The sequence below is a fragment of the Ptychodera flava genome, chromosome 4 (assembly GCF_041260155.1).
Source record: "Ptychodera flava strain L36383 chromosome 4, AS_Pfla_20210202, whole genome shotgun sequence".
In the NCBI taxonomy this organism is placed as follows: domain Eukaryota; kingdom Metazoa; phylum Hemichordata; class Enteropneusta; family Ptychoderidae; genus Ptychodera; species Ptychodera flava.
Window position 1 is genome coordinate 48,513,834 of NC_091931.1, and position 26,655 is coordinate 48,540,488.

The 26,655-nt window shown below is 34.7% G+C and overlaps 1 protein-coding gene across 2 annotated transcripts in view; it reads right to left on the bottom strand.

The window, feature by feature from the left end:
- Positions 1-21,727, bottom strand: part of LOC139132029 (cGMP-dependent 3',5'-cyclic phosphodiesterase-like) — a 48,146-nt gene extending 26,419 nt beyond the window's left edge. The window contains exons 1-13 of one of the 2 annotated variants that reach the window (XM_070698400.1): positions 21,633-21,727; positions 21,287-21,359; positions 14,183-14,272; positions 12,266-12,369; positions 10,563-10,672; positions 10,145-10,200; positions 9,383-9,442; positions 8,686-8,820; positions 7,933-8,007; positions 6,716-6,751; positions 6,323-6,388; positions 3,672-3,802; positions 2,520-2,631 (exon numbers count right to left, since the gene is read on the bottom strand). In XM_070698400.1, the coding sequence (XP_070554501.1) occupies positions 2,520-2,631; positions 3,672-3,802; positions 6,323-6,388; positions 6,716-6,751; positions 7,933-8,007; positions 8,686-8,820; positions 9,383-9,442; positions 10,145-10,200; positions 10,563-10,672; positions 12,266-12,369; positions 14,183-14,272; positions 21,287-21,359; positions 21,633-21,634 (1,050 nt within the window). In that variant the 5' untranslated portion in view covers positions 21,635-21,727. Of the gene's footprint in view, positions 1-2,519; positions 2,632-3,671; positions 3,803-6,322; positions 6,389-6,715; positions 6,752-7,932; positions 8,008-8,685; positions 8,821-9,382; positions 9,443-10,144; positions 10,201-10,562; positions 10,673-12,265; positions 12,370-14,182; positions 14,273-21,286; positions 21,526-21,632 lie in introns of those variants that run through there. The other variant, XM_070698399.1, reaches the window with a different exon arrangement.
- Between the last annotated feature and the right edge of the window lie 4,928 nt (positions 21,728-26,655).

Sequence of the window (26,655 nt, forward strand, 5' to 3'; positions counted from 1 at the left end):
TCGTTTGTCTGGCTGGCGCTCAACATACGCTGGTTGTATTACTACGTTTTGTTTACAACATGGTTCCCTTCGTTGCCGTATAGGTGAAACAGAACTCAGTACGTTTGCAAACTCCTAGACGATACTGGGTTTGACACATGGCATATTATGCATGTCAGTGGCCATGTAAACGAGGCAAGCATGAAAGGCTACTCGAACCAGCCGTAAACGAGCCAACAACGGCAGCTTGCTGTCATCATGGATGTAAAAAGCCGGAAGTGTCTACGGACATACTACGGAGCCATTCAAAGTCTCGGTCCAAGGTCAGCTACTACCGACAATCATGACGACCGTGGACTCTCCGTTGATCTAACATCTCGGCCACCTAATTCTGATGCATTGACTGTAATCGGAGACAACTTTCATTCATCGTTTTTTCTCCATGTCTGTGATTTTACCTTGCCTTGTTCTCGATATCGCGACGGTACCGAAACCCTCCAGTATGTTTGTCAACTGTACCTTTCAAGCACCCATTTACGTCAAGTTCTGTCGTTCGCCGAAATAAAATAGCTCTTCTCAAGAAGCCATCGAAAATTAAATTATAGACACAATTATTATTGAAATATAAACATTTGAATAACAATGTTGAACTCTGTTGATATCGTTAGCAATGAATGCTGCTGTACTACTAGCGACATAATTAATGATGTATTGATCAGCTGATACTATGCAGCTCGCTGATCATACTGATGTCGATGCATGACCATTCCGTTTTCTCCATCTCTGGCATTTCACTGTGTCGACTTTTTGAATGGCATGATATTTAAAGGTGATGTTTCAAGTTTGATATAGACGGTAGGGATGCAGTTACTTTTCATTTCCTTCGAAAATACATCGTTTTTCAATTCAAAATGAACCGTGAAAGTGCTGGTCATTTTTTGTGCTGAACGTGCCAGTGCAGTGCACTGTGCAGTGTGGAGTCAGGGCCGATCATGCTGGACGACGCTCACTGGCTTCAAACTCAGTTTAAATTTCCTTTTTATTCGTTTTCTACAACTACAAATTCACTGGCATTGCCAAAACTATAAAATAATAGCAATAATGCACCCCCTCCCGGCCCATAATGGACTCAAGCAAACTTTGCACTTCATAATGTACTCGGCTTCGCCTCGTACATTATGTCGTGCAAAGTTTGCTTTCGTCCATTATGGGCCGGGAGGGGGTGCATTATTGCTTAAACATTTTACATTCTGTCTTTTTTTCATGTACTTTCCATTCAAAAAAAGTGAACAATTCTGGTAAGAGACTGACTGGAAAGCAACTTAATGTTTCAGTTTGCATGTATAGATATACTCATCTCCAAGAAAAAGCGGACTACCAAATGTGATTAAATGTAAGTGAGATCATGAAGAGAGGCAATACAACTTAGATTTTCCAACAAATGGGACATTTTATATAGACTTTTAAGTTAAAGATCTTTGAGTGTGGCCAAATAAGCTATAGCTAGCAAAAATGTATAATACAAGTAATTTGTGCTGTAACTTTGAGTTTTCATGATTTTTTGGACTATTGAATTTTTTTGGTTGCATTGCTTCAATTCAAAATCACTGAAAATCCAATTAATTCCATATATTTGATCATTTATCTGCAAGAATAGCCTTTTTTATCTTTTGTAATCTTCAGATCCAATTTCAGTATACAGTATGTCTAATCTATTGGTCATTATAGCTCACCTCAACTTTCATCTTAATCTAGCAAATGTTGACTGAATGATCCATTTGCTAATCATTGCACAAAAAACATGTACACTGTTATAGCCAATCTTGGTTAATTGCTCAGGGACATGTATCAATGTTGCTCGCTTTTATGGCAGAGCGCACTAAGTAACCTAGCGATTGTCGATAAGCCAACAACTGCAGTGTGATGTTTTAAATATCTTGGAATCAGCTGACCCACAAATGTCCACACAAACAACTTTTCTCAATCTTTAACAATTTGACTTGATGTTAGCAATCATGAGGCATGCCATTTCACTTCTGAGGCGCATACTGTAACAGCTTTTTGGATAGTCTGTGAAATAATGTTTTGATTAATTGATTTCATGATGCTCTCCACATCTGTAGTTTTTTAACCACAACAGTATATCATATAGCCTACATCTCCTGAACAACTACAAGGTTTCAGTGCATTTGCTCTGTCCATACACAAGATATTAAAACAAAGTAAATTTAATTGAAGCAGCCATCTTGTTCACATGACTTTATTGGATCCAATATGCAAATACGCAAAAATCATTTTTCCGAGAAACCAACATGTTAAAAGTATCAGATTACAAACTCACTTTTATGTTCAAATTATGGACATTTTTACCAGAAAATGAATGAATTTAGTGTGTAGCCTTGCGTTGAGGTTTATTTCAAATCAAGATCAAGTCAAATTTAGCCAATATAAAAGTCTTTGACATTAATGTTAATGATGTTGCCTTGGAAATCAAACTAGCATTGAAGTAGCACTTAGAGATTGACATATATCAGACCTACCTCAGTTCTATTTTGAGCTGGTTTTCCTTCTGAAAAGCTAAAGTACTGGCTAGAACTGATGAGGTATACCCTGTAGCAATAGCGTATCTTCTCTTCATCTTCAATCGTGTAGCTAGTTCAACATACAAATTTTTACAAGAAAGATTTAATCCCTAGACTCATGAAAGATACAATCACCTCACCTGAGTTAATATTTAGAATGCAATGGATGAATACAAAATCATCAATTTTAACATCCACACCATGTATGTAAATCATTGCTCTGAGATGGTCTTCACATGGTTTCTTAATCACGCATGTTAAAGTGTAATATTCTGCATAAATGGATTAGTTTGCCGAGTAACTTCATGGATGATATGCATGTATAGATTGGCTAATGCTGTACATTTTACAGTTGCAAATAATGATGTGAAAGCCGAATGGTGTCATGTTAAATAACTAAGTTCATTAGAGTGGAAATGCTTTATGGTTGGCCTGAGATGAGGATTGAAATGTTCTACTTAGAACTAATGATTGTTCATTACAGCTTCAAAGAATCTTAATTACCAGTTCCACCTCTATATATAATTGCATTGACAGTTTTGTGATGTCACACCTAGGATCCCAATAACTATTTTGACAGGGGCCATCTTTTAAAAAGATATTCTCTGTCTGGTCTCCTTAGGAGTGGGAAATAATCACTTTCAATTGGTACTAAAGGAACTGTATTTTAGCAAGCTTCAAACACATTTTAAAAACTCTGACCTCATTGAGATCACCATTCTTTTCAAACTTAAAGCAACATTTCAGAAAATCTCATCACAACTTGAACAAAATGAATTCCATGTTGACTAGACCAGTTGGCACCCATCTATGCAGAATTTCCAATTACAGATGTCTCAATCCCTTCCCTAATAGTATGATATCACAATAAGAGCAAGTCTTGGCTTGTTTAACGCCTCGTTTTCGATATGCTGACAAAACTAAATTAAAAATTCTCTCATATTATACTGATTATCAGTCTGGGCTGTTTTATTAGAACCAAAAATTACAACTTGCTATAACATTATAAAATCTGTGTGAAAATAGAATAAAAAAACAAAAAAGCTACATTTCAGACAAAGATACCTTTTGAAAGTACTGTCCTTAAGCTAATCTGTAAATTTCTCATACCTTTTGCCATCCTTTTTATTAACAGCAAACACAATTGCAGCCACTTCACTTGAATTCTTGTTCATCAGTGGAACACACATCATTGATGTGACTTCAAACCCAAGTCTTCGACTCAGCTCAGCCTGGCAGTCCTATAGAGATAAGAATAACAAATCAATGATGGTATTTAATGAAAAATAGTTAGCTTTTATACAACAATAAAAAATAAAAAATGAACAGTCAGTTTTCAAAGTATCCAGATGAAAAAATTAATCATATACAATAACATCTCCATATAAACATAGCAGTTGAAAAATCCCTAAACATGCTTTTATACAGTATACCATTCAAGAGCATCTCCAATGCAAAGGAAAACAGGGTCCCATAGGAATAACTCCAATTATTTTTGAACTACATGAAGTTGTCCTGACATGAATGGCATGTTGTTTGTGTAGAAACACTGAATTCATGGTGCTCATTATTTTGATCAATGCTCTATAGGACACTGCATAGTCTAATTCCTGGCATACATTTCATTCCATCCTATTAAGATGAAAACTCTTTCTCTTCAGAGGTATATGGCTGCCTCTATTGTACGAAATTTGGACAAGCAAGCTTGAGAAAGGTCTTAAATCATGGCTTGAATTTATAGCAAGCTATTACTCTCAGACAAAGTACATCTACCTATAATTACAATGATATTAATATGACTGATTTGAAACTTGTGCCATGCATTGAAAAAGTATAATATGTAATTATAGCATACATACACAAAATATACACTCACAAATTTACACGAAAACAGAGAAAGGCTGATACAATGGGTATAATATAGAATACAGCAATCAGACAGCTGAAATAGGCCTCTGCTTGTCCAAGGTCATTGTATACAAGACATTATTATAGATATGTAGATATTATCATAACCTGTGACAATGGTCTTTTGTGAAGTAAATTTCTATACGTTACAGTATACATGATGCAAAGTAGACATATTTGTTGGGTTTCCCTAGCATGCATACTTAATAATTTTGCTTTTACCGCTATTTGAATAATTAAATTGAATTATTATAAATTATCATTTAATACATGTATGTACTACAGTTTCACTTAGGCAACAGATTCAAAAATGTCCGGAAAATTCCCTAAATGGTGCTGCATGAGTATCAATAATGTACTTATGTATGAACTTCAGGGCCATACATGACATTTTGGACTCCCATATGGATTGCCCAACACACCATGGACAAAGCCCTCATTATCAAATGGCTTATTTTATAAATAACACTGTAACACTTATACTAAATCACTCGTGTGTTATATACTTCAGAGCAAGGTACAAACAAACAATACAAATCTGGTATCAGCAGGTTTAAATAGAAATAATTGAAATTAATCTCATTGCACTCTCGCAATTCATCCACATAAAGTAACAAAATTTCAACAGCTGCAGTATTATATGTATAGCGTAAATATAAATACACATATACAGTAAATGTAAATACATGACATGCACAGAAAGATGAAGGACAAGTGATTTGTTCAAAACATGTCTGTTTTGCTAATTCACAATGGAAGAAGAGAACTTTTCTGTACTTCGATGTTAATGCTTCCATGATGAACATGTACAGTATCAGAAAGATAAATATCAATATTACCATCAATATCTTATGTAAGAGTTGGGCATAACTGCATTGTCTACCCAGGGTTGGCAAATTTTTTGTTAAGCAGGTGAAATTTTACAGTTAACTACACTCTACTGAAGAAGTGTTGAAATTATTCTGATTTTTGCTTTGCTGAGAGCAGAGTTGTGATATACTGAGTGCATAGTGTGCAATACATATTCATAGGGCACACAACTATTATCACAGGCAAGTAATTTTTAAGTTACCAGCCTACACACCTGGGTGTTAGTTTCAACAAATTTCCTACACTAATGATATATGTTAATGTATTCACCAAAACATACACTCATAATAACATAATAATGACATGCATACGCACATGCATTAACTGATGATAGATCATCAACAAAACAGTATGAACAAAAAATGACATTATGGTTCAAAGAGCGTGTACATCTACATTGTACATTGTAATTAAACATGCAAACCTCCCATCAGTGTATTTTTTATCAACAATTAAAAAAACAAACAGTAAAATAGGGGTTCCATTTCTCTAAATCATTCATGTTACCAAGGGAATGAAACATAATAACTAATACTTTTGCTTTCAATATTTTATGAGATCACGTCAAAATGCCACTCTGGCTTGAATAAATAAGGTTATCATAAATGATGAACAAAATAACAGCCTTCAATATCGCAAGAATTACTCTTGAAGCATGTTAATTCTCAATTAATAGATAACAAATTAAACATTCGTATTTGTATTGTCAGAGAATTTTCCTCACATTAATTTCAAATACTGATGCATTGTCTTTCTTACATAATTCTAATGACATGATTTCTTCCCTTCACTCAATTAACAAATTCAATTGAAATCACGCAACATGCATCTATAGTCAGGTGTTCATTACATCCTGTATTTAATTACTTTCTTCTGAAGCAAATTACACAAAAAAACCCAAAAGAATATCTGCAGAAGGCAATAAAACCAATTAATTAATCTGCCAAGTCAAAGTGCAATATTTGACAGTATTATATACTTACTGGAAGGTCTTCAACAGTGGCTGATTTTCTTGAAGCTATCACATGACTTAAAGTAGTATGAGGTAACTATAATATGAATATAGGAGACAAACCTGTTAGCTAGATGCACATTTATATTAGAAATACAAAATTTTGTAAACACTTTTATTGTTTTGCACTTCAACCAAGCATGATATAACTTGATAAGATGTACACTGCAGCAAAGTAACAGAGTCATTGAAAAGTCTTTTTATGGAATTATTCCGGTAAATTTCTGATCACATTAAACAGATAAAATACATCACCTTGCTGTTTTCCTGCGAAATATCTGCACAATCAAATAAATTGAAACATTGTTGTAAGTTCTGTGTAAGTAATTGAATCATCTGAGCTAGCAAAATGTCAGGTACTCACAATAATTTTACTGTCCAATACCCTGTTTCCAAGCACCTGGTGATAGGAACAAGGAGATGAAGAATTGTTATCAGGCTAGCATTTGACATGATGTGATATGATGTTTAAGTAATTGATTCACAGCTTAAGATGGACTGTGTTTGGTTTCTATCTAAAAACAGTCACACATATTGGTGAGATTAACAAAATTATTGCAAAGCACTATTCAGGCTGTGCTGTGGAACCCTGGAGTAAGCATACAAACAGACAGTACTCATGACTGACAGAAAATATTATTGAGACTTTGCAATTTAATTTTGATATTGCTTAATCACAATGCTATGGTGGGTATACAAAATGGCAACTCTTTTAATGGCTTTGATATTTGTATAACAAACTAGAAATTTAGACCTCATAATCTCTGTTGTCTAATTTTCAAATTTTCATGTCAGAAACCTCAATTACTTGATGTTTGTTATGATAGCATAGCAAACACATCCAAAATCCGAATGAGAGTGCTGGCCTTTTCATGATGGTCACTTGTCAATATTTCACTGTTTTCCAATTAATGAGTCATCAATCACTTGAAAATCTGCCATGGTGACAGTGTAAAGTGGAACAACATTGTTTAAAGGTACAATCCTCGTACATGTACAGCTGGATGAGACTGGTTTGTTCCTGAATAACAGTATGATAGTGATATTAAACAAAATCGCCACATAACGCGATTTTCAGATCTTTTTGTTTTTGTCATGTAAATGTGCACCAGCTAAAATGCTTTTATGCAAGAAGTTCAGAGCATGGAAGAAAAATCTAACATATATTCACTAAAAGTAAATAAAGCACATAGTTCTATTGAATACTCTCGATTCAACTAAAAAAAATTGATGTATTCACTCAAATGAAAACTCAGACTTCAGTATGTGCATTAACAATAGATGTACTCGATGAAATTTGAATTAATACTGGTGAATAAGAATTTTTTATTTTATTTTAATGTAATCAACAGAAGTTCACATGGGCATATATCACTTGTTATTTACTGAATTTTCCTCATTTGAATTACTCACAGCCTTTGGTACTTAAATGTTTGTCAATTTTCAGACTGCCTACAGACAATTTTGCAGCGATCAATATCTGGCAGTTCTGTTAGCCGCATTTCTCTTTTATTAAAGTGAGATGGAATCAATTCTTTATCAAGGCTTCTATCCCACACTTACACAGGTCATACAACATACCTGACAAAAAAGTTCCCCCGTCTCTTCACACAAAAACAGTATTATGCAGCACTGCGATTCAGTCTGTTCTTCAAGCTAGATGAGGAAAAAGCACCTTGTGTGAGAGAATGGACTCACAACTGTGACAGATTCAGAGAAGTGAAAATGATACCTTGTCAGCGGCAAAATATGCCAAAAGGTATGTTAGTGTCAAAGTAATTCACAGCGGGATGAAGACATTCATCAAGAACAACACTATGAGCACTTAGTGAAACCTTTTATGGTACCTCTGTGGAGCCTTTTGCTCAGTGCAATTTCTCTGCATTGCAATTCATAGATATGTCTTCCTTGATAAAAACAAGTAATCATTTATGTGTAAAATGAATAAACTGCATGCTTCATCACAGCTAAGACTGATATACATGAGAACAAATCCACAAAATTTCATTTTCTGCCTCTGTGTGATGCCATGTCTTGCTTGAAGTCAACTATTACAGTTTATTCTATGCAGTTGAAGGAGATATTTTTAAATTTAAAATTCATATTTCTTACTGAATCTAACAGTAGTAATCAAGAGGTATTTTATGAATGCCAATATGTTCAATAAATACACCACATTATTGCAGAAAGTTCATTATTTTCATATTTATGGCATCATTAAAATTTCAAGATATCGTTGAGGGCAATAAAACACCAGAACTAAAACCATAAAGGGAAAACCATTGTTTGAGAGTCTCCATCAGTGTGAATTCAATTTCCAAAAGTGCTACTCACATATCTGGTGACCTTCAATTGTAGTGTTCCAGCATCTTTGTCATGGAGATCTTCACAAAGTTTCAAGATGCCATCCGACTGTGAGGGGGTCTGCTGTTGACATGTTCTCAAGAGCCGCTGAATGCACACTGCTATCTGGAATTTTGATTGAGAATATAAGAAATTGGTATCGGATAACTAGTGGGTTCATGTTTTACATTAGTGTAAGCCATCAATCAGTTTGCTTGTTATGAATTGATAGTCAAGGAGTTGATACACATCTCAGTTCTTTATCATGAAAATAATACTGTGTGGATCTTAATTTTGATTAATGGATCGACCGTCACACACTGATGGAATTAAGACCTTTGTGTAAACACATATGTTCCAGAGACATTATGAAACACTAAATTACAATATTACATTTGGAAGATAAACGATAACTAAAATGCGCCAGTCTGTACAGAATATTCAATAAAGGCTAGAATGTTGCTATGTGTGAAATTCTTCAGTGCATTTGATTACTCAAAGGTAAAACCTGCTCTTGCCTGAGATATTGAAGTGTGATGTTTTGCTATTGCTTTGGGAGCCTAAGTAATCACTGCGTCTTGTATTATTATTAGTTTTGCTGTGTCAAACAGACAGGAGAATAGACTTGTATGTAATTATATTTCATGGGGTTTAAGGAATCACGTTGAAAATACAGTCAAACACTCACATGTTTTTCAAGCAGAATCAAATTCTGCTGGTGTACTTGAGACAATGAGTCACACACAACCTGGAAATGAATATACAACCAACACTGGAGAATATGCACACAATTTTCTTTGGTTTTAGCTACCAAGTTGATTTTGGTAGTCCCTGTGTAACATGCAATCAGGAAGGAAAATTTAAAATAGGTCACATATTGATTTGATTTTGTGTAAAGCTTTGACGTCAAAGAAATACAATTATGAAAAATCCTAAAGAATTAACCATAAGCAGTAAAGATAGCACGTTTCTATGGAACGTCAGACCACTTGCTATTGGCAAACAGCAAGGCTAACAAAGACTGGACATCAGTATTCCATGTTGTCTTCATGCAATACAAACTCCTTTGCTGCTTTGTAAACAAAGTGACTTTTATGTTTGATGATGAGATGGTTGAACAATTTAGAACTGTAAACAGCACTGAAAACACATTCAACTATATAAAATGAAGGGTAGCTGCCATGTGAATGAAGAAAAGAGGAGAAAAAACTTAGAACAAATTGTCATACTATAGGAATTCTTTCACAGACTAACCAGCTTGTCTTGTTTGCTTAACATACCAGTACGGCATTCATGTATTGTTCTGCAGAGTATGTCAAACAGCAGAGGTACATTTTTGTTGGTGCCTACGTTCATTCCTATGGTGTTGCTTTATACTTGTGTTGATTTTTAATTTATTCTCGTGCAATAATGACAGCCAAGATTGCAGGTGAACAGGAAAATGCCTTACCCCAAGAAGACAGAGTACCCTGTCTGATTCAGGATGACACACAGGTGATAACACAACTGTAAATTATGGGTAAATGGAAAATATATGAAAATACTGCAAAACAATAACAGGTAAGGTGACAGTAAAACAGCAGTAGATGTGACTGCAGCATACTTCAGACACTCAAGTTCTAAATACTCTGACAAAATTAATGTTTTATTGTAATACCAGTACCATCAATGCTGTCAAGATCATTATTAACATCCCTTGTTGTAGAGACACCTGTCACTTTTAGCACTCACTTAAGACACTTCATGAAGGATGATACTACATGTGCCTTGTTACTGCATACATGTAAAATATACTACTATGTTAGTTGTAAAACACAATTCTACTTCCATTTAAAAAGGTATCCCCAACAGACTTGAGTAATCTGTACCTTTTCTTTGTGTAGAATTTGCATCTACTCCGCTGGGTAATAACCCAGTACAGGGGTCTTCTGATGGCAAATCATTGCACACCATTCGTCTTCTACTATCATAAACAGACCTGGAAATGGCAGCCCAGAGCTTATTGAGTTCAATTCAAGATATGACCTTGACTTAAAAAGTCTGTTCAGGCCAGACATCTAGAAAGATGGCTTAGCAGTTTATAGTCACTTGATTTGAAATTTTACACAAGTACTCTTTTCAAATTCATGCAAAGTTCACTTGAGGTTAATTACATGTCTTTGGCATGCAGCTGTGTACCACAGATAGTGATTGGAACTGCTCACGATATTTAAATAATCCTAGTAAATTTTTTTCTCTCTGCCTATATAATGCAATCAAGGTATGGGTATATATTCATCTTTGTAACACATAGATATGTTTCGATTTGCTTTACTTTTAAGCACAGTTCAAGTACTGCTTACAGTATGTAAGCAAGTTTCCTAACAAACGTCAATGTACAGCTCTTCTGCACAATATTAATGATAGGTCTGAGAAGGAAATTTACTTGCAATGAGTCTTGTCGACAGAAATTCATAGGATTCATCATTAGTAAAGATATACTTATTTGCTCATCACATTTATCTGTTTCAAAAATCTTTAATGTGATTATCCATTTTAATTACATAATATCATTACATATTAAAAGCCATGACTATTTCACACTCTCTGGGCTAATTTTCATCTAAAATATGACTCACTATGTCAGAGGGACATGCAAGCCCACATTCAAACCTTTATTCTAACCTATTTGAAACTGAAAGCATATAAAATCCCTACTGCATGACTATCAGATCTTGGTCAATGGTGCTGCATGTACGACTTCAATAAAAAATTCCTGATGCTGAGGTACATATGAGATTGGAGTTGGATTGTATGAAACTGTACTATCTCGAGCACTCAGTCTGGATGAAAAGCCAATTTACAATATATTAATGGCTATCTCAGGACTTGGGCAGGTGCTCAAGATACTGATGGTAATCTCTCACTGTACTTGGATACCTATGTTGCCTTTATTCTCTTTCACCTAGATGCACATGGACACCAACAAACACAACCCCATAGGTGAAAATATCTTCTCTAATACATTTCCTGGTACATTTTGAGTTTCAAATTTCACAATAATTACCATGCAGAAACTTTGTATAATGTGCATATCAAAAAAGGAAAACAATAGAATGATTTTCCTTCAATGATATGGTAATGAAGACTTAACAAAATGTTGAATAAAAGGTTCCCTGAGTGCACACCTGATGTATAATGTAATTGGCATGGTACAGTTTAATAATATTAGTATTAACTGACATTAGAAAGCTAACTGTGTACAACTGAGAATTTATTTTGATACCGTCTGTGCGACTTTTTGTTTTGTTCAATCTTTACCCCTCCATGGAACTTATTTATTTATTAGAGAGAACATCATCTCAAGACACTTGGATCAATTACAAATTTAGAAAATGTATCAAAGAGAGTGTTCAACTGAGAATTTATTTTGATACCATCTGTGCGACTTTTTGTTTTGTTCAATCTTTACCCCTCCATGGAACGTATTTATTTATTAGAGAGAACATCATCTCAAGAAGTTGGATCAATTACAAATTTGGAAAATGTATCAAAGAGACAGGCAATAAAAAATATAAGAAGACTTCCATACCTTGCAAGGCCTGATTTTGGTAAATCATGTACAGCATGTGATACCTTGTCTTTGCTTTTGAGATTGCCAGTCTTGCTTTCAATTAAGTAGACAACTATATCCGTCTGAAATACAAATATAATTGTAAAAGGATACTACAAAAACAACAAAATGCAAGACTAATGCCACAAAATGCCAATTTGGATACAGATTTTATCATTAAAAAAAGTCATACTTAAATGGCATCGAGCTTGCAGCATCAGTTTATCATGCTGTCTTTATCTGCATGCTATAATTACATCAGTAGTGGTAAATAAGATTTATATAGCACGAGATGTTAGATGACTGGTTATAGTATCTACATACACCAGACCCTAGATTAAGTGGAAAGACCTAGATACAGCCAGTCAACGAAAATGCATTTGACGTCAACAAAATTGTTCCTGTCTCATTTCTTCATTGTCAGTGGGTTTACTTACACGCCAATAATGCAATATAGTGAAATCTCCCAGGAAATTATATTTTTTTCTTTTAGAGCTGGAATTTATAAAAAAAAAGGCAGGTATTGGCCTAAAAAATATTGAGTAATTTATTGATATTTATATGTCTTGGTCAAAAAATGTAAAATTGGTGTGATTTGGGGTAGGTTGTTATGAAAAATTCATGAATCTAGCTTTCATTCCTGACTTACATTTGAATCAGACTGTAATCACACAAACTGATCCACAAGACCGAAGTATTTCACATTGATATTCAAATTGCAATACCTTATATTGTGATAGGTCAATTGGAAAGATCTGCAATTCTCTAATAAAGACCCCAAACGCATTTCATTATTTGTGATGTTCGATATTCTCTTGTAGACTAATTGTTGTATACAGATATAATTTTCACATCATGTAATTACTTTAGAATTTTGGACCAAGACATACATTCATTTAATTATATGAAAATATGATTGAAAAATAGGAGTTTTAAGAAAATGTTCAGCATCTATCAGCATCAATAAATTTAACCTGAATGAAACATAACGTTTATCCACTATTGGGAATTTTCCTGAATCTATAATAAAAACAGGGATTTCTATTTGTTATTAATAATGACTTCCCTTGAAATTGGTAATAACATAGGCACCTAAGGCATGTAATGCATATATAAATATAAGAATTTCATGCAGTACTGAAAATCAGCAAAAAGAAAATGTGGTCTGATGTGCAAATCCATCAATTTCTGTAGATAAGAGAAACAGTAACTGACGCAGATTTGGTTCCTGGCTGAGTGAACCTTTTCACCTAACGCATAGTAACATCTTGATATCATATGACTGTGAATAGGTTCCAATCAATACAAGACTGTTCTTTACACACAGTTTCCAATTTAGACACAAGGCGGAGAACAGCGCAAATTCCGTGACAGAAGACATGTCAATTCTAGTGTCAACACTTTTAAGCCAGGCATACATGTAATTCCAATCATGTGGTACTTAATTGCTATTCAGATAATATTTCAAAATTATAAACATATTGGAGTTTTGTAGGGACATTGAAAGCAAGATGGATAAGCTTCCGCAAATTGTTTGTCATAATGTTATTAGTGTGACTTATGCTTCAACTCTACACATTTATAAGAGACAGCTTTTACTTAGCTATTTGCTTTTAATGTTGACTTTTGACATCCATTTGTCAAAGGTGGGCTATCACTGGATATTTGCTAGAAAGCCCAGTTTACCTCACAAAAATAAAATTTAATAATAATTACGAATCAAGGTCACAGAAAAGTGAAGCAGAATAAATGTCTACTAAATTTTCATAAAATATGATCAGTGGCACAACAATCAAATGAAAAAATTGTAAAAACCATTTCAGTATTTACTTATAAGTTGATTTCAACATGAAGCGGTACTACTTGTGAAGGAACCAGAAAAATGCTTTCACTTACCACATTAGGCAGGCAGTCTTGTGTCACCTCATTGATGGCTTCACTAAGAGAATCCCAGTCTATTACAGCGCACAATTTTAACAGGGAATCCTGAGATGACAAACCATCAGACATTTCGTTACCCTCTTGTATTTACAAATAGGAGGAAGAGATGGCACTGCAATGGGTACACTTGCAAGTACAGAGCCCATTCAGTGCAATGCTATTTCACATCGGGAAGCCAAATATTTTGTTACTCTCCCAGGCTTACTTACATAATCAACAAATTTTATGCATGCAGATTTATGTTACTGACGTTTACAGATATGTAAATTTGGCTCTGAAGTATGGCCAACCGATTTCTAATTCTTTTACCAAAACAACCAATAAACAAATCACATTTGAATTTTATAGTGTCAATGTGATTTTTGTCCTCAGTATTTTCTGATCTTTTTTACAACTACCGAAGAATGAACTGATGCTGTGGAATTTTTGCACATTATTCATATCTGGCAGAGGATGACCCCAAAACTCATACAAATTTCCAATAAAAGTTTATGGTCGATATTGTTACTGTACATACAAATCAATATCATTTCCTTTTATATATGAAATTACTATATTTTTCAGAAAAGAAAAAAGAATATATAGAGTGAGATCAAAGCTTGGAAGTGGTCAGTCAATGAATTATTTCATTTCAAAATGTGACAATTCAACTGTGAATTGAGTTCCAACATGTACGCTATAATTTGCCCTACCGTACACATTTTGCTAATATTGTAATAAATGTTACCTGACATATCAAACTAAAAACATATTTTTTTCAAATGTAATTTATGATACGGTTTTTGTAGACTGTTTAGATAGTCTTGGATAATTTTCTCCTGGTTTTCATAATTCAACATCAATAACTTTCTTTCAAGAAATTACAAGGTTTTCAAAAAAAGACATTCAAATGTCTGATAATGTATGGTACAGTCTCTTTACTAAAGTATAAATAAAGTATTTCTAATTTTGTTTTCAACACCGTAAAAAAGGAGTTCACATCAAATGCAAAATTAGCTTTGGTAAATGAGCCCTACATAATGCAATGAGGGCAAAGAGCAAGTAAGTAATACCACTGCAAGGAAGGAACACACAAGGCTACGTTTACATTAGAATTCACTTGCACTGCAAATTTAGCACTTGCTTATTTTCAGCATCATTATATTGACATTCTTTTAATAGCTGATGAAAACAGTACATATATTTCAGAAGTGGGGATAGGACCAATTAGCCTGAGGATCACAATTTACAGTTTTCCAAACTCACATGCAGCATACTGGTACTTTATATAAAAAAGTTTGACTTCTCCTTTGAAAATCGTTGAAAAAACCATGGCATAAAGCATGATGTCTTCGAGGTCTTCCCTTAAAAGCCTTTGTGAAAAAGGTCACACATTCACAGATAGAACAGCCTCACTCATTCATTTGAATGAAGACTCTATTCATTCACTGAATGTGATTGGGATAGTTTGGCTAATGACTTCTCTCTCAGTCTGAAGCAGCTTTAAATTAGTTCTAATACAGAGGCATTGTAAGGTGTATGAGCCATTGTCAAGGTCAACAGTATTACCATACAGAACATCTGCAGAGCTGCAGCCAGTGGTTCAACAGCAAGTGACAATTACCGGACAAGTTGTACGGCTAGTCCTCCTGTTACCCTTGAAAGTACAGTCAAAACTGTCTTACTGGCCACCCTTACAGAGCGGTCACCTCTTTATAGTGGTCACCTTGCTGTGGTCCCATTGCAATATACTAAAAGGCCCTATATAGAACAGCCACCTCTCTTGTGTGGTCGCTGGTCACATGGAATTGCCCAAATTTGGAACAAAATCTGTATATCATGGTCAGCATATTTGACTTTGAATGACCTCTGCCAAAAAATGCTTTGAATGGAAATGAAGAAATGGATCAATTTAAACTAAATTATAGCCACAAAATGATTCTTTCAGAAACTACATGCATGCATAATTTTCTAGAGATCTCTGATATTGAACTTTATTACTGCTGTTATCTGTTCTTAAGTTCATTAATCAGCACACCAGCTTCACTGAAATTAAATGCCAAACCCACCCTCTAAAGAAAGGCCACCTCGATATACTATTGTGGTCACTTTTTCTTGATCCCTTGAGTGACTACTATATACAGGTTTGACTGTACAAAGATAGTAACCAGTGAAAACATCAGCCCCCACATGACAGGATCACGTGTCACCATAAGGAAAGATTAAGCTGGAATCCCTACATTTTTGGTAGTCAAGTTTTTCATAACAAGAATAAGATATAATATCAACATTAATGGTAGCTTGCAAAAAGACTTTTTTTTATCCAAGCTGTCTCAAACACGGAATTATCTGGATAAACATGTAACAAAAAAGAAAGTTTATGTATTCAATTTGTTTTACTTGTTTTTTTGGCTCATGGCATGTGAAAGCGCAAAGGTACAAAACAGTTTCTTGCATTTCAAAGTGAAATTTTTGGTCACACTTGTGAACAAAGTCATAATTTATTTTGAAATTCGCTTGTATTGAATTTTTTAAGAAGTTTTATGTGATTTTGCTCTCCAAAATACAAGCAACTGTCAATTATCTCTGCAAAATATCAAATGAAATCCCACTTATACAAGTATCATGTAAATACTCAAACTACAAGAATTTCTGCTACATCTAATGGAATGAGTAGAATTCAACTGAAAGGACTAAGCTTATTGAAAATTAGCAGAATACATGAAAGTAACTAGTAAACAAAACAACAAATTGATTACATTGTTTTTTTTTAAATAATCTAAACAATTTTACCGATTCAGAATCATACCATTAAAATCAACAGCGATAAACATTTGAACTATTTCATTCTTTATGCAAAATTCTATAATGCAATCTCCAAAACTATGACATAAGTCATTTAACTCTTGTTTCTGAAAAAGCATTTAAGAAGCCAATTTACTGCAGTGTTCTTTTTGTTTCAGTACAGATGCTGACTGGTTTAGTCATGTTTCTATTATATGATGGAGTTGTCCAAACGGTAACTAGCATTTTAATTAATTTTCAGTTGTTAGTTGTCTGTCCTGCATGATACAAGAATGAATGAAGACAGCTTAAAATTATATATTGCAAAGCACTTTGTGCTGGTTGAATTTTTTAAACAATACGAAAATATCAGATGAGCATCAAAATATAGGATGTAAACTTGTCATTTAAATGAGTTGAAAACAAGACCGCCGTATCAACTCTTTGATTATTGGTTAAAATAAACAAAGTAAGTGATGGCTCATGAATTTAATCAAATTTATCAGAATCTAAATTAATGATCATGATTGGAATGGACACATATTCATAAATGATATTATAAGTTGTAAAAGCTACAGGTCTAACAATTCCATATATTAGCAATCTTAATTTCAACAATGTGCACAATAAACATGTTCAAGTTTGACATGATGACATTATGGAACGATTGGGTTATGTTTATCGCAGACAATATGACCATTAGCAGTTGTCATTGACCAACTTAAAAGCCAAGCATAATATTTACTTGCATTTAAACACACTTAAATGTTGTCCAAGTAAATGCTCACCATCAAAACAGAGACGCTATAAATAGTTGCTTTCTCCATTTTTGAAAAATATTTTAAAGCACCTAGATCCACACTGCTTTTCTTGACATCAAAACAGGTATATATGTATCAATGGACTGAATTTATTATCAAAAGTATGCTCAACAAACAGTACAGAAAGTTATGCATGTGTAAAAACAACTTTCTCCACCTTAGCATGATTGCAAAGGTTTTATGTTTAACATAATGAAACAGAGTCATTAAACTCATTTTTATATTTAAATGTTTTCATTCCGAAGCTTGATTAGCATATCTACCTATACTTAATTGACTTGGTTCAATACATCCAGAGGAAAGGAGTGTATTTGAAAACATGTTGTGCCCCTTCAATTCAAGTCAACACAACTCTTCAACCTTCTGCGAAGAATACATTTTGATGGAGAGGGCCAACCTAAATGCTGAAAAATGCAATGGTTAGCCCATATGGGCAACATTGAAAAAGTGGCTAGACAAGAATGACTGCACAGACTCCGTTACTTTCATAAATGTGCTGAACAACAGCTAGCATCACTCAAGCAATACATCCTTTAAAGCCACCGAGTGTGTGTAATGGACATTATCCGCTCACAAATGAGACACAAATAATTTATAAATCTGCTGTAAACTAAGTACAACTTCAACATTTGAGAAGAGTCAGGGAATTCAGATATTGACATGCATTTCCGATGGTTTTATTTTTCATTCAGTATTCTTTCACTAAATCTCTCAGATGGATTAAATTTGGTGGTAATTTCTGAGTTTTAATACACCTCCTTAACATAACAAGGAAACAGTGTCTTTGGGGTTCAATTTATTATTATTAGTATCCTCAAAGTGCAGTTTAATTTAGGTGAAAAAATTTGTTTTACTGTGCTAGCTTGAAGATGAAAGAAACGTTTAGAAAATAATGCACGACAAATTTCATTTCTTTCCAGTATACTCAGACTAACTAAAGCATTATAACCCTTACACATGCTTTCAAATTCAATACATTTGGTAGAAACTAACGTGAGTGACAGATTGTAAAATTTATAAATCAAAGTTTAACCAAGAATCAATTTTTGATGGACACCTAAGAATGTATATAATATAAGACAGTTATAACAAAAGGTTTGGTATACTCATGTAACTTGAGAAACTCCTTGTTTCTTCAGCACTTTCTCGTGTTTTCTTTTTTCTATTTTTGTGTCTGGAATAGTTTGACCTACTTATTGAAATGCACATTTGTTATCATTCAAACTGTATTTGAATTTCCATGATCTCCATATGGGAATCACTTACATAATTTGGTTATTAAGTCTGATTCTGTATGTTATGTGCATTAACCTTTTTTCTCAGTTTTCTCTACAATTTGTAAGTGCAAATCTGCATTGTCTGTTGGAATAACACAGATTTCAAATATAAAAACTGATTAATGTGCCTTGTTTGGTATTCTCTGAACAAGCTTTATACGTTGTTGTTCTCCCCATAAAACTGGGAAGCACAAATGTTCTGAAGCCATACTGATGGAATGTTGATTCTTTCAATCTTCCATGGCATACTATAGTGCAATAGCAAAAGTCTCAAGCTACATGGCATGATAATGCATTTTCACAACAGACAATCTGTAAATGTGTCCTCAATAATGGTCAGTGATTATCATGCAAAATTGTCTTTGTGGTAGTGACAGAGTGCAAATAGTAACGGCATAGTCTGACATATCCAATCTGATTCCTTATCACTGAAACTGTATGAAAAATACTTTGAAGTTATAGATAGCCGATATGTTACTATATCTTATGTAAACACTTCTTGGGACAAACTTAACCTGTCCAAATCCATTGTGATATTTGCTCAGTATGCTTCAATAATGCAGCATACATATATGCCATGTAGTATGGGCACCTTTTGTTTGTTTTCTGAAGTCTTGGTCTGGACTTTGATCTGAAAATGACAAAGACTTCACAATTGGCCTCTACATTCAATATACATTGGTACTCAAGATTATATATTGATTAGAAGGGCATATGTCAGAGGAAATATCAAGAGGTACTTTTTATTTTAATGAATCAAATTTCCACCTGGACAGACTCAAAATCATGAGCTTTTTTGAAAATGGTAGTTGCAATTCATTACATGGGAATCATTTCAATTCTCACTTAACAACAAAATACATGACTGACAATACTACCAATTGAACACAGAACAGTGTATGTTCATCACAAAATATGTATCTCGCTCTAAATACTGTTGTTTTTTCAATAACAATATTCACAAAAATTTACATGCTGTGATCCCCTGCAGAATAGAAAGCTTTGATTAAAGCACTGCATAAAAATGAGTGCTGATTTGCCATGACATTCAAATATTTATGGCAGAAATTTGAATACTGGTATTCTGTGTCTGCTTATTTCTAAAGAAATATTTTATGCCATTATGGTCATTAGCAATACAACAAAAATACAGTCTCCTCTGACAAGTATGAGGTTTTCAGATATATGTCTATTTGTGTCAAAGCATCACAAAATAATACTATTTCTTTTCACTTTTGATTCAAAGTAGGTCATCCGAGATTCTGTTTACTTCAGCTTTAGACTTTGATTCCTGCACTTTTTGTAGCAGTGTTGCTTTAATAACAATTATCCACTGATTGTTCTAAAATGGCACACAAAAGAAATTAATACCACAGTAATGCAATGACATCTCCTGGGCAATATTGGCAGAGTTAATTCCCATCTCTAAAATCTGTTATTCATTATGAATTTGCCAAGGTCAAATTCTGCAGTGGAGGATTTGTATGTGGTTGTCATAGTTACAGTTCATTCAGTGAGCTTACGGTCACATCAATATTTGCATCCTAGGTATGATAGACAGATGAATGCCGAATGTTTCCCTTTTGTCCATGAGCGTAAGGATTCAAAATATTGTCGTAATCACAGCGACATAAGCTACGGTGCGGGCTTCTGTTATGCAGATTTGCTATTATCACTGTCATCAACAAAACTAACTCGCCCAAGACAGAAATCTACCATCGTACCGATGCGATGGCCGCGGCCTCTTATTCGATAATGTACCACGAATCTTACGTCGATACTATGAAGGGGTAAACACACTGTTGTTGACTTTAAAAAGGTTGCTCTATGCAGGGTTGGAGCAGACCAGTTGTACATTTATAAACACCTTTTAAATGTCAGTATTGAATTTATCGATCGTTTATCCCTACAAATTTACAGTCTCCTCGTAAGCCATGCGTAGCCTTACACTGTAAGTTAAATCAAGATTGCGGGCCAGGAGTGCGGGTCAATCAAAAGTCACAGAAAGACCGACAAATGTCAGTATGACAGTACGACGTGTGCACTGTTGAGAGATAATTAGTTCGCCTATTGTACAGCTTCAGCCGACGTATTGAACAATGTGTGAAGGATACAGTATTTACGGGATTCTTCGACAAGTTTTGAATAATGTTTCGAATACTAAGAGTATAGGACGAGTAATACTAAGTTTCACTTACCGCGACCTCGTCGCCGTCATCTTCGCATGTTCCACTTCGGTCTCCCGAAGACCTCGCAATTTTCCTACGATCCCTGAAATACAAGAACGCCGACGCTACAACATGGTTCAATATTAAAGCCATAGTTTGGCGTCAAAACTCTCACAAGAAGGGATAATCAGAGCGACCCCGACTGCAATTTCTTCTTCAGCATAGTGTAAAGGGTTATAGTATTTTGCAGCAATTGATGTTGATAGTTTGCTGTAATTTCATTGGCTAGTTAAACAGTTACGCCCTCTAGTGGTCATCCTGGATAGAAATATCACTTAAAATCAAAAGTGGACAATATAATATGCGATGAAATTACATTTTCTAGGACTTGTTGAGCATCCATGGATTGAAAAATGCGATTCAGGTTGTCGTACTTCTCGCCATTTTGTGTCGACTACATATATATTAGCGCAGGGGCTAATGGGATCTTGTTAATATTTAATTTCGGGTCGAGCCGTCGACCCGTGACGTGAGTATTGATGTCAGCAGGTGTTCATTGCAAATTCTTTTGTGTATGGGATTGCCGTCAGACTAAAACGATTCGGTCTCCCGGATATTACCGGACCATAACGATTGAAGTATGTAATGATGACCGAAATAAAGATTCCATGTGTTCTGCATGTTGTGTCGGTCTTGCTTTCCATTGAGCGTTTACAAAAATGACAATTGACTGTCAGATTAAAATCGGGCAACTCAAATGCCGCTACAGACCGGCCTATCCAGCCTTTGTTTTCGAGGCCTTTGTCATGTCCACGACTTGCACAAGAACTAACGAACAATGGTGACTGGTTCAACTGACCATTTATCATCTTCTTACCGTAAGCTGGCCTTTTTGAACCTTTAAAGCTACAGTTCTTTGTCTATCGTCCCTTTATTTAGCAAGCCAAACCAATTCATTCTGAATTTGCTGCGTTCACTGTTTCTGTATCCTCACAGGCTGGGCTTTGAGGTCACGGTTTTAATAGGCCAGCAGGTCGCCCAGGTCAGCGTAAATGATACCAAGGTGACAACCCCGTGGACGTCAAAACCGATAACAACTGTTTGATGGCACGTAGGTAAAATAATAGAGGCGCAAAACAGTCAATTATAATTGTAATTCCAATCTCTCCTCCACCATCTCCCATCGCGGCAGTAGGCTTATCTCGCCTGCATCGCTTCTCTTAGATTTTTCACGGTCAGTAAGCCTAAAACTTTCTCCAGTTCTTGTCTTGGTCGAAAGTCCCTTATAAATGCAAACTATAGGTTGAGTGTATGTAATCTGAAACCCAAAATTATAGTCTATTAATGATGGCACGCTGGAACAAAAAACACGGAATGAATCTACATTGACCCTGATCGATTATCAGTAGGCCCTAAAGCTTACAGGCAAACTTTTTCAAAAACCCAATTCGAGCCTTACGACTTTGAACCATTTGCACTATCAGAACTATACGGTAAGCATATCGATTGCAGTAGGGCTGAAATTCTTTGATGTACTTCATTCCTGCTTTTGATATAATTGTGTAGTAATCTGTGAATTCCTGACACATTATTTGGTTTGACTTCATTTAAATTTCAATATAAGTAAAACAGTTAAGATGAATTTGCCCTACCCTAGACAGTTACGGAAATCATTTCTCCGTTATTATAGGCCTATAGAAGACAACTAATAAAGAAGAAACTGTTCTTTGAAAGACATTAAGTTCAACATAAATTAACGCATTTTTAGGAGCCGAGAGTAGGAAACAGTAAGTTCGACATAGTTTGAAGCGCTCTTTTGTACCGAGAGAGTAGGAAGCTCTAGAGATAGGCCTACTCTTTTCATAAGTAGCTGGTCGTTTATTGTCTCATCGAATTGCGCCTCCAAAACTCGTTCGGAGATTGGTAGTACGATTCTGTCATTTTTCACGACCCTAGCGGCGGAAATAGAAAATTTTCAACGTTGTGTAAAATAAGTAAATAAATAAATATACGAATGAATAGATGGGTACGCAGAGTTGAGCGACACGGTTCTTGAGAAAATATGCCATTTGTGGATGGTACAAGAGGTATGAGTGTTTTGAAGATACGGAACGTGTTGATGAACCAAGGAGCCTAAAATATCCACTTACTGCCGCCACTCAGTGAGTTCAAATATAGGTCGAAAGTATACGTGTTAAAGTGAATGTTATTTCTGACAAATTAAGGCGGACAGTTTATTGCCAGAGGATAACTTCTCTCTGACAATCCATGGCACCGAATAGACTTCATCCTGAGACCACGTCGGCTCTGTATCATAGAATTACGGTTATAAGGGGGTTCAGATATCATTTAATATTTGCGATATTGAAACATATGTTAACTTAAAAATCACAATTTGCCTTGGTATTCTATTTACAGGATTATATTTCTTGACGTTTACACGCGGCAGTATCATATCTATCACGACTGAGATGAATGTGCCGACCCAACGCCTTTTTACGTATTATTTTTTTTCCTGATCGTTAAAAATTATATAAGCTAGAATTAAAATATTTTCTAAATCAGAGTACCTGCCGGGCAGTCGTACTAGCAACTACTGGGGTCGTGTACTGATCTTGGAAAGTGAATACCCCAAGGTTTCGTTTAAATTATTTGTGTAATCTCCACCCCTACTCCGGTGATCTAAGGGGACAACTAATGATTTCAATGCAATTATATCTTACTAGCGTATAATTGCGTAGGCATATAATCTCGGTAAAGGATTCATATTATTTGAATTGCAAAGGCTTTGGAAGCGATCATTAGTTCAGTCGAATACTTCCGAAAACTTGACGGAGCGAAACCGTGGAGACACAAATAATTCCGGAAAGACAAATTACAGAACAAGCCTTCAAGCATACCTTCAACTGCTGTGACGTACATATTATAAACCCACGTGACTGTTTTCAAACTAGAACGCCCTCTTCTGACAGGCAATGGGCAAAAGAATTGTGAAAATTATTTTACTCGTGTCACCGATGTCCGTTGGGAATTTTTAGTGTTTTTCGGACCACAGCTTGAACTTGAACCTAAGTTTTATGATTGCGTTCGTTATCTTATACAATACCTCTAATGCGATGATTTTTGAATTTGGTGCTGTTACCGAGGTGAATCATTCGATGTTTTCCAGATGTACGTACAAATAATAGTCAGAAGGACCAGTTGAGGCTACCGTATAACCCGTGCATACTGTGCTCAGGAACGCTGTACAGCCGATGAGAAAGAAACACGCGAATAATCTAAACCCTGGATATACTAAAACGTCATGTTGATTTGAAAACCTGCAAAAAATAAACATTTGATATGTTTAATTCCAAACCCCAATAAGCTTAAAATACAATGATACAACAGTAAAAATTCAATTAAAAACTCGAAAACACTGAAAATCCATAAAATCAGTACTAAAAGCACATCTGGCGAAAACGTTGGTGATCTAAAATCCTAATAAAAGTGTAAAGAGTAACAAATAGTCCTTATGCTTACAATTCATGCCATGTTGTTAAAATGCAGACCAAATATAATAGGTGTATATATTTCTGTGAAGCGTATTCAAGACCAAACCACATATCATGATCATATATATATATATATATATATATATATATATATATATATATATATATATATATATATATATTATATATATATATATATATATATATATATATATATATATATATATATATATATATATATATATATATATATATATATATATATATATATATATATTATGGTTTCCTTTCATTTTCATTGCATTTTTAAATTTATTTTATAAACAACAGGAGGATTTATGTTTCCCAAGAGAAAATCACGAATTCGGAGGCAAGGTCTCACAAAAAGAGCGAGAGACTCACTATAGAAATTATCGACCTTGTCCCACAAAGAGTTGTGGAATGTACATATGTAAAATAAATGATCTGACGCTTCGTTACTGCTATTACAGAACGGGCAGAGGGATGTCTGGTCAATACCCCGTATGTAGAGATCATAGTTCGAGTCGCAGATATGGGAGTTTCAATTGAAATTCACCAGTTCTTGTAGCTTTTGCCACTTTGAAAGACCATGCCATGAGTGCGTAAACACGGTAAAAGAGACCTAGGATGACTGAAGCATTACATTCTTTCATGATTTTTTTCGTTCATCGATCTAGAGTTTTCTTCACTTTGGATGGCCGTTTTGATAACGTTTATAGTGAACTTATCAACTCCAATGAAATGGTGTTTCTCATCTCTAGTTCTGATCATTTTTGAAGCGAGACTCAACCATACCGTAAAGATGGAACACTTGATTCCCACGAAGATTGGCTGAGGTCATCCCAAGAGAGACAGAACCATTTTCAAATATCTTTAAATGAGGAGAAACTGGAGCTACATAATTCTGTTCAATCTACCATGATAGCAATTTATCTTCCATCTTGAGATCAATAATAAATTTTCCCCTGACAGTGAAATAAACGGAATCTTTCGAATTCAGTGCATAGTCGTTGTGTAAACGTCACACGCTTTTGTGCAAAATTTTGAAAACAATGTGGAAGCTTTGTCACCCGGTATTCGAGCAACATTTTCATCATGCAAGAGGTAAATTACCCATACAGGTACGGTTACCATATTAACCTGTGTGTCAAATACATAGCTTCCTACTGGAAACCCAACAAACGTTATTAACATTCCTGCCGTGAAAGATAAAACCTGTGTTCTATCGAGCAAAAGCCGCATCGCCTCCACAAGTGGCTTGTATAAAGTCCTCGAGTGAGCACTTCTGAAGGTGTGAAAATCATTCTGTATAAGGATCAAGGATGTGATTCTGCTCATTAGTTGGTTTCAACAGAGCAGCAAATAAACGATATGCGTATAATTGTAATATAGATACTTGTATGTTTGCTTTCTTGGTGTGAGAAGAATATGAGTGGAACAACATGTACCAAAATTTGGTATTGCTCCCGAATGCAAAATGGAAAGAAAATATATTTTGGTACAGCAATGAAACATTTGCACCATTCATTGTGACCGGTTTTTCTCGAAGCTAAATTTATCACAAACCTTTGTATATTCTCACATCGTCATGTGAACTTCATGAAAATTATAGTGTCGTCTCAAAACCTTCACCGTAATGTGGTTGATAAAATCTTAGGAATGGTTATCTGTTGCACAGCCATGACAATGATGATGCACTGCAGTGGTTGCATAACTCAATAAAAGGCAGTTTTAATGAGCTTTTAATTCTTGAATATTAGTAGAGTTTTCCTGCTGGAATGAAATTGTGATGTGTATTATTTCATGTGATTCTTTATTCATTATTTCATGTGATTTCTGAGAATCTCGCCATCAAAATCATCTACACATTACAGTACAGAAGTT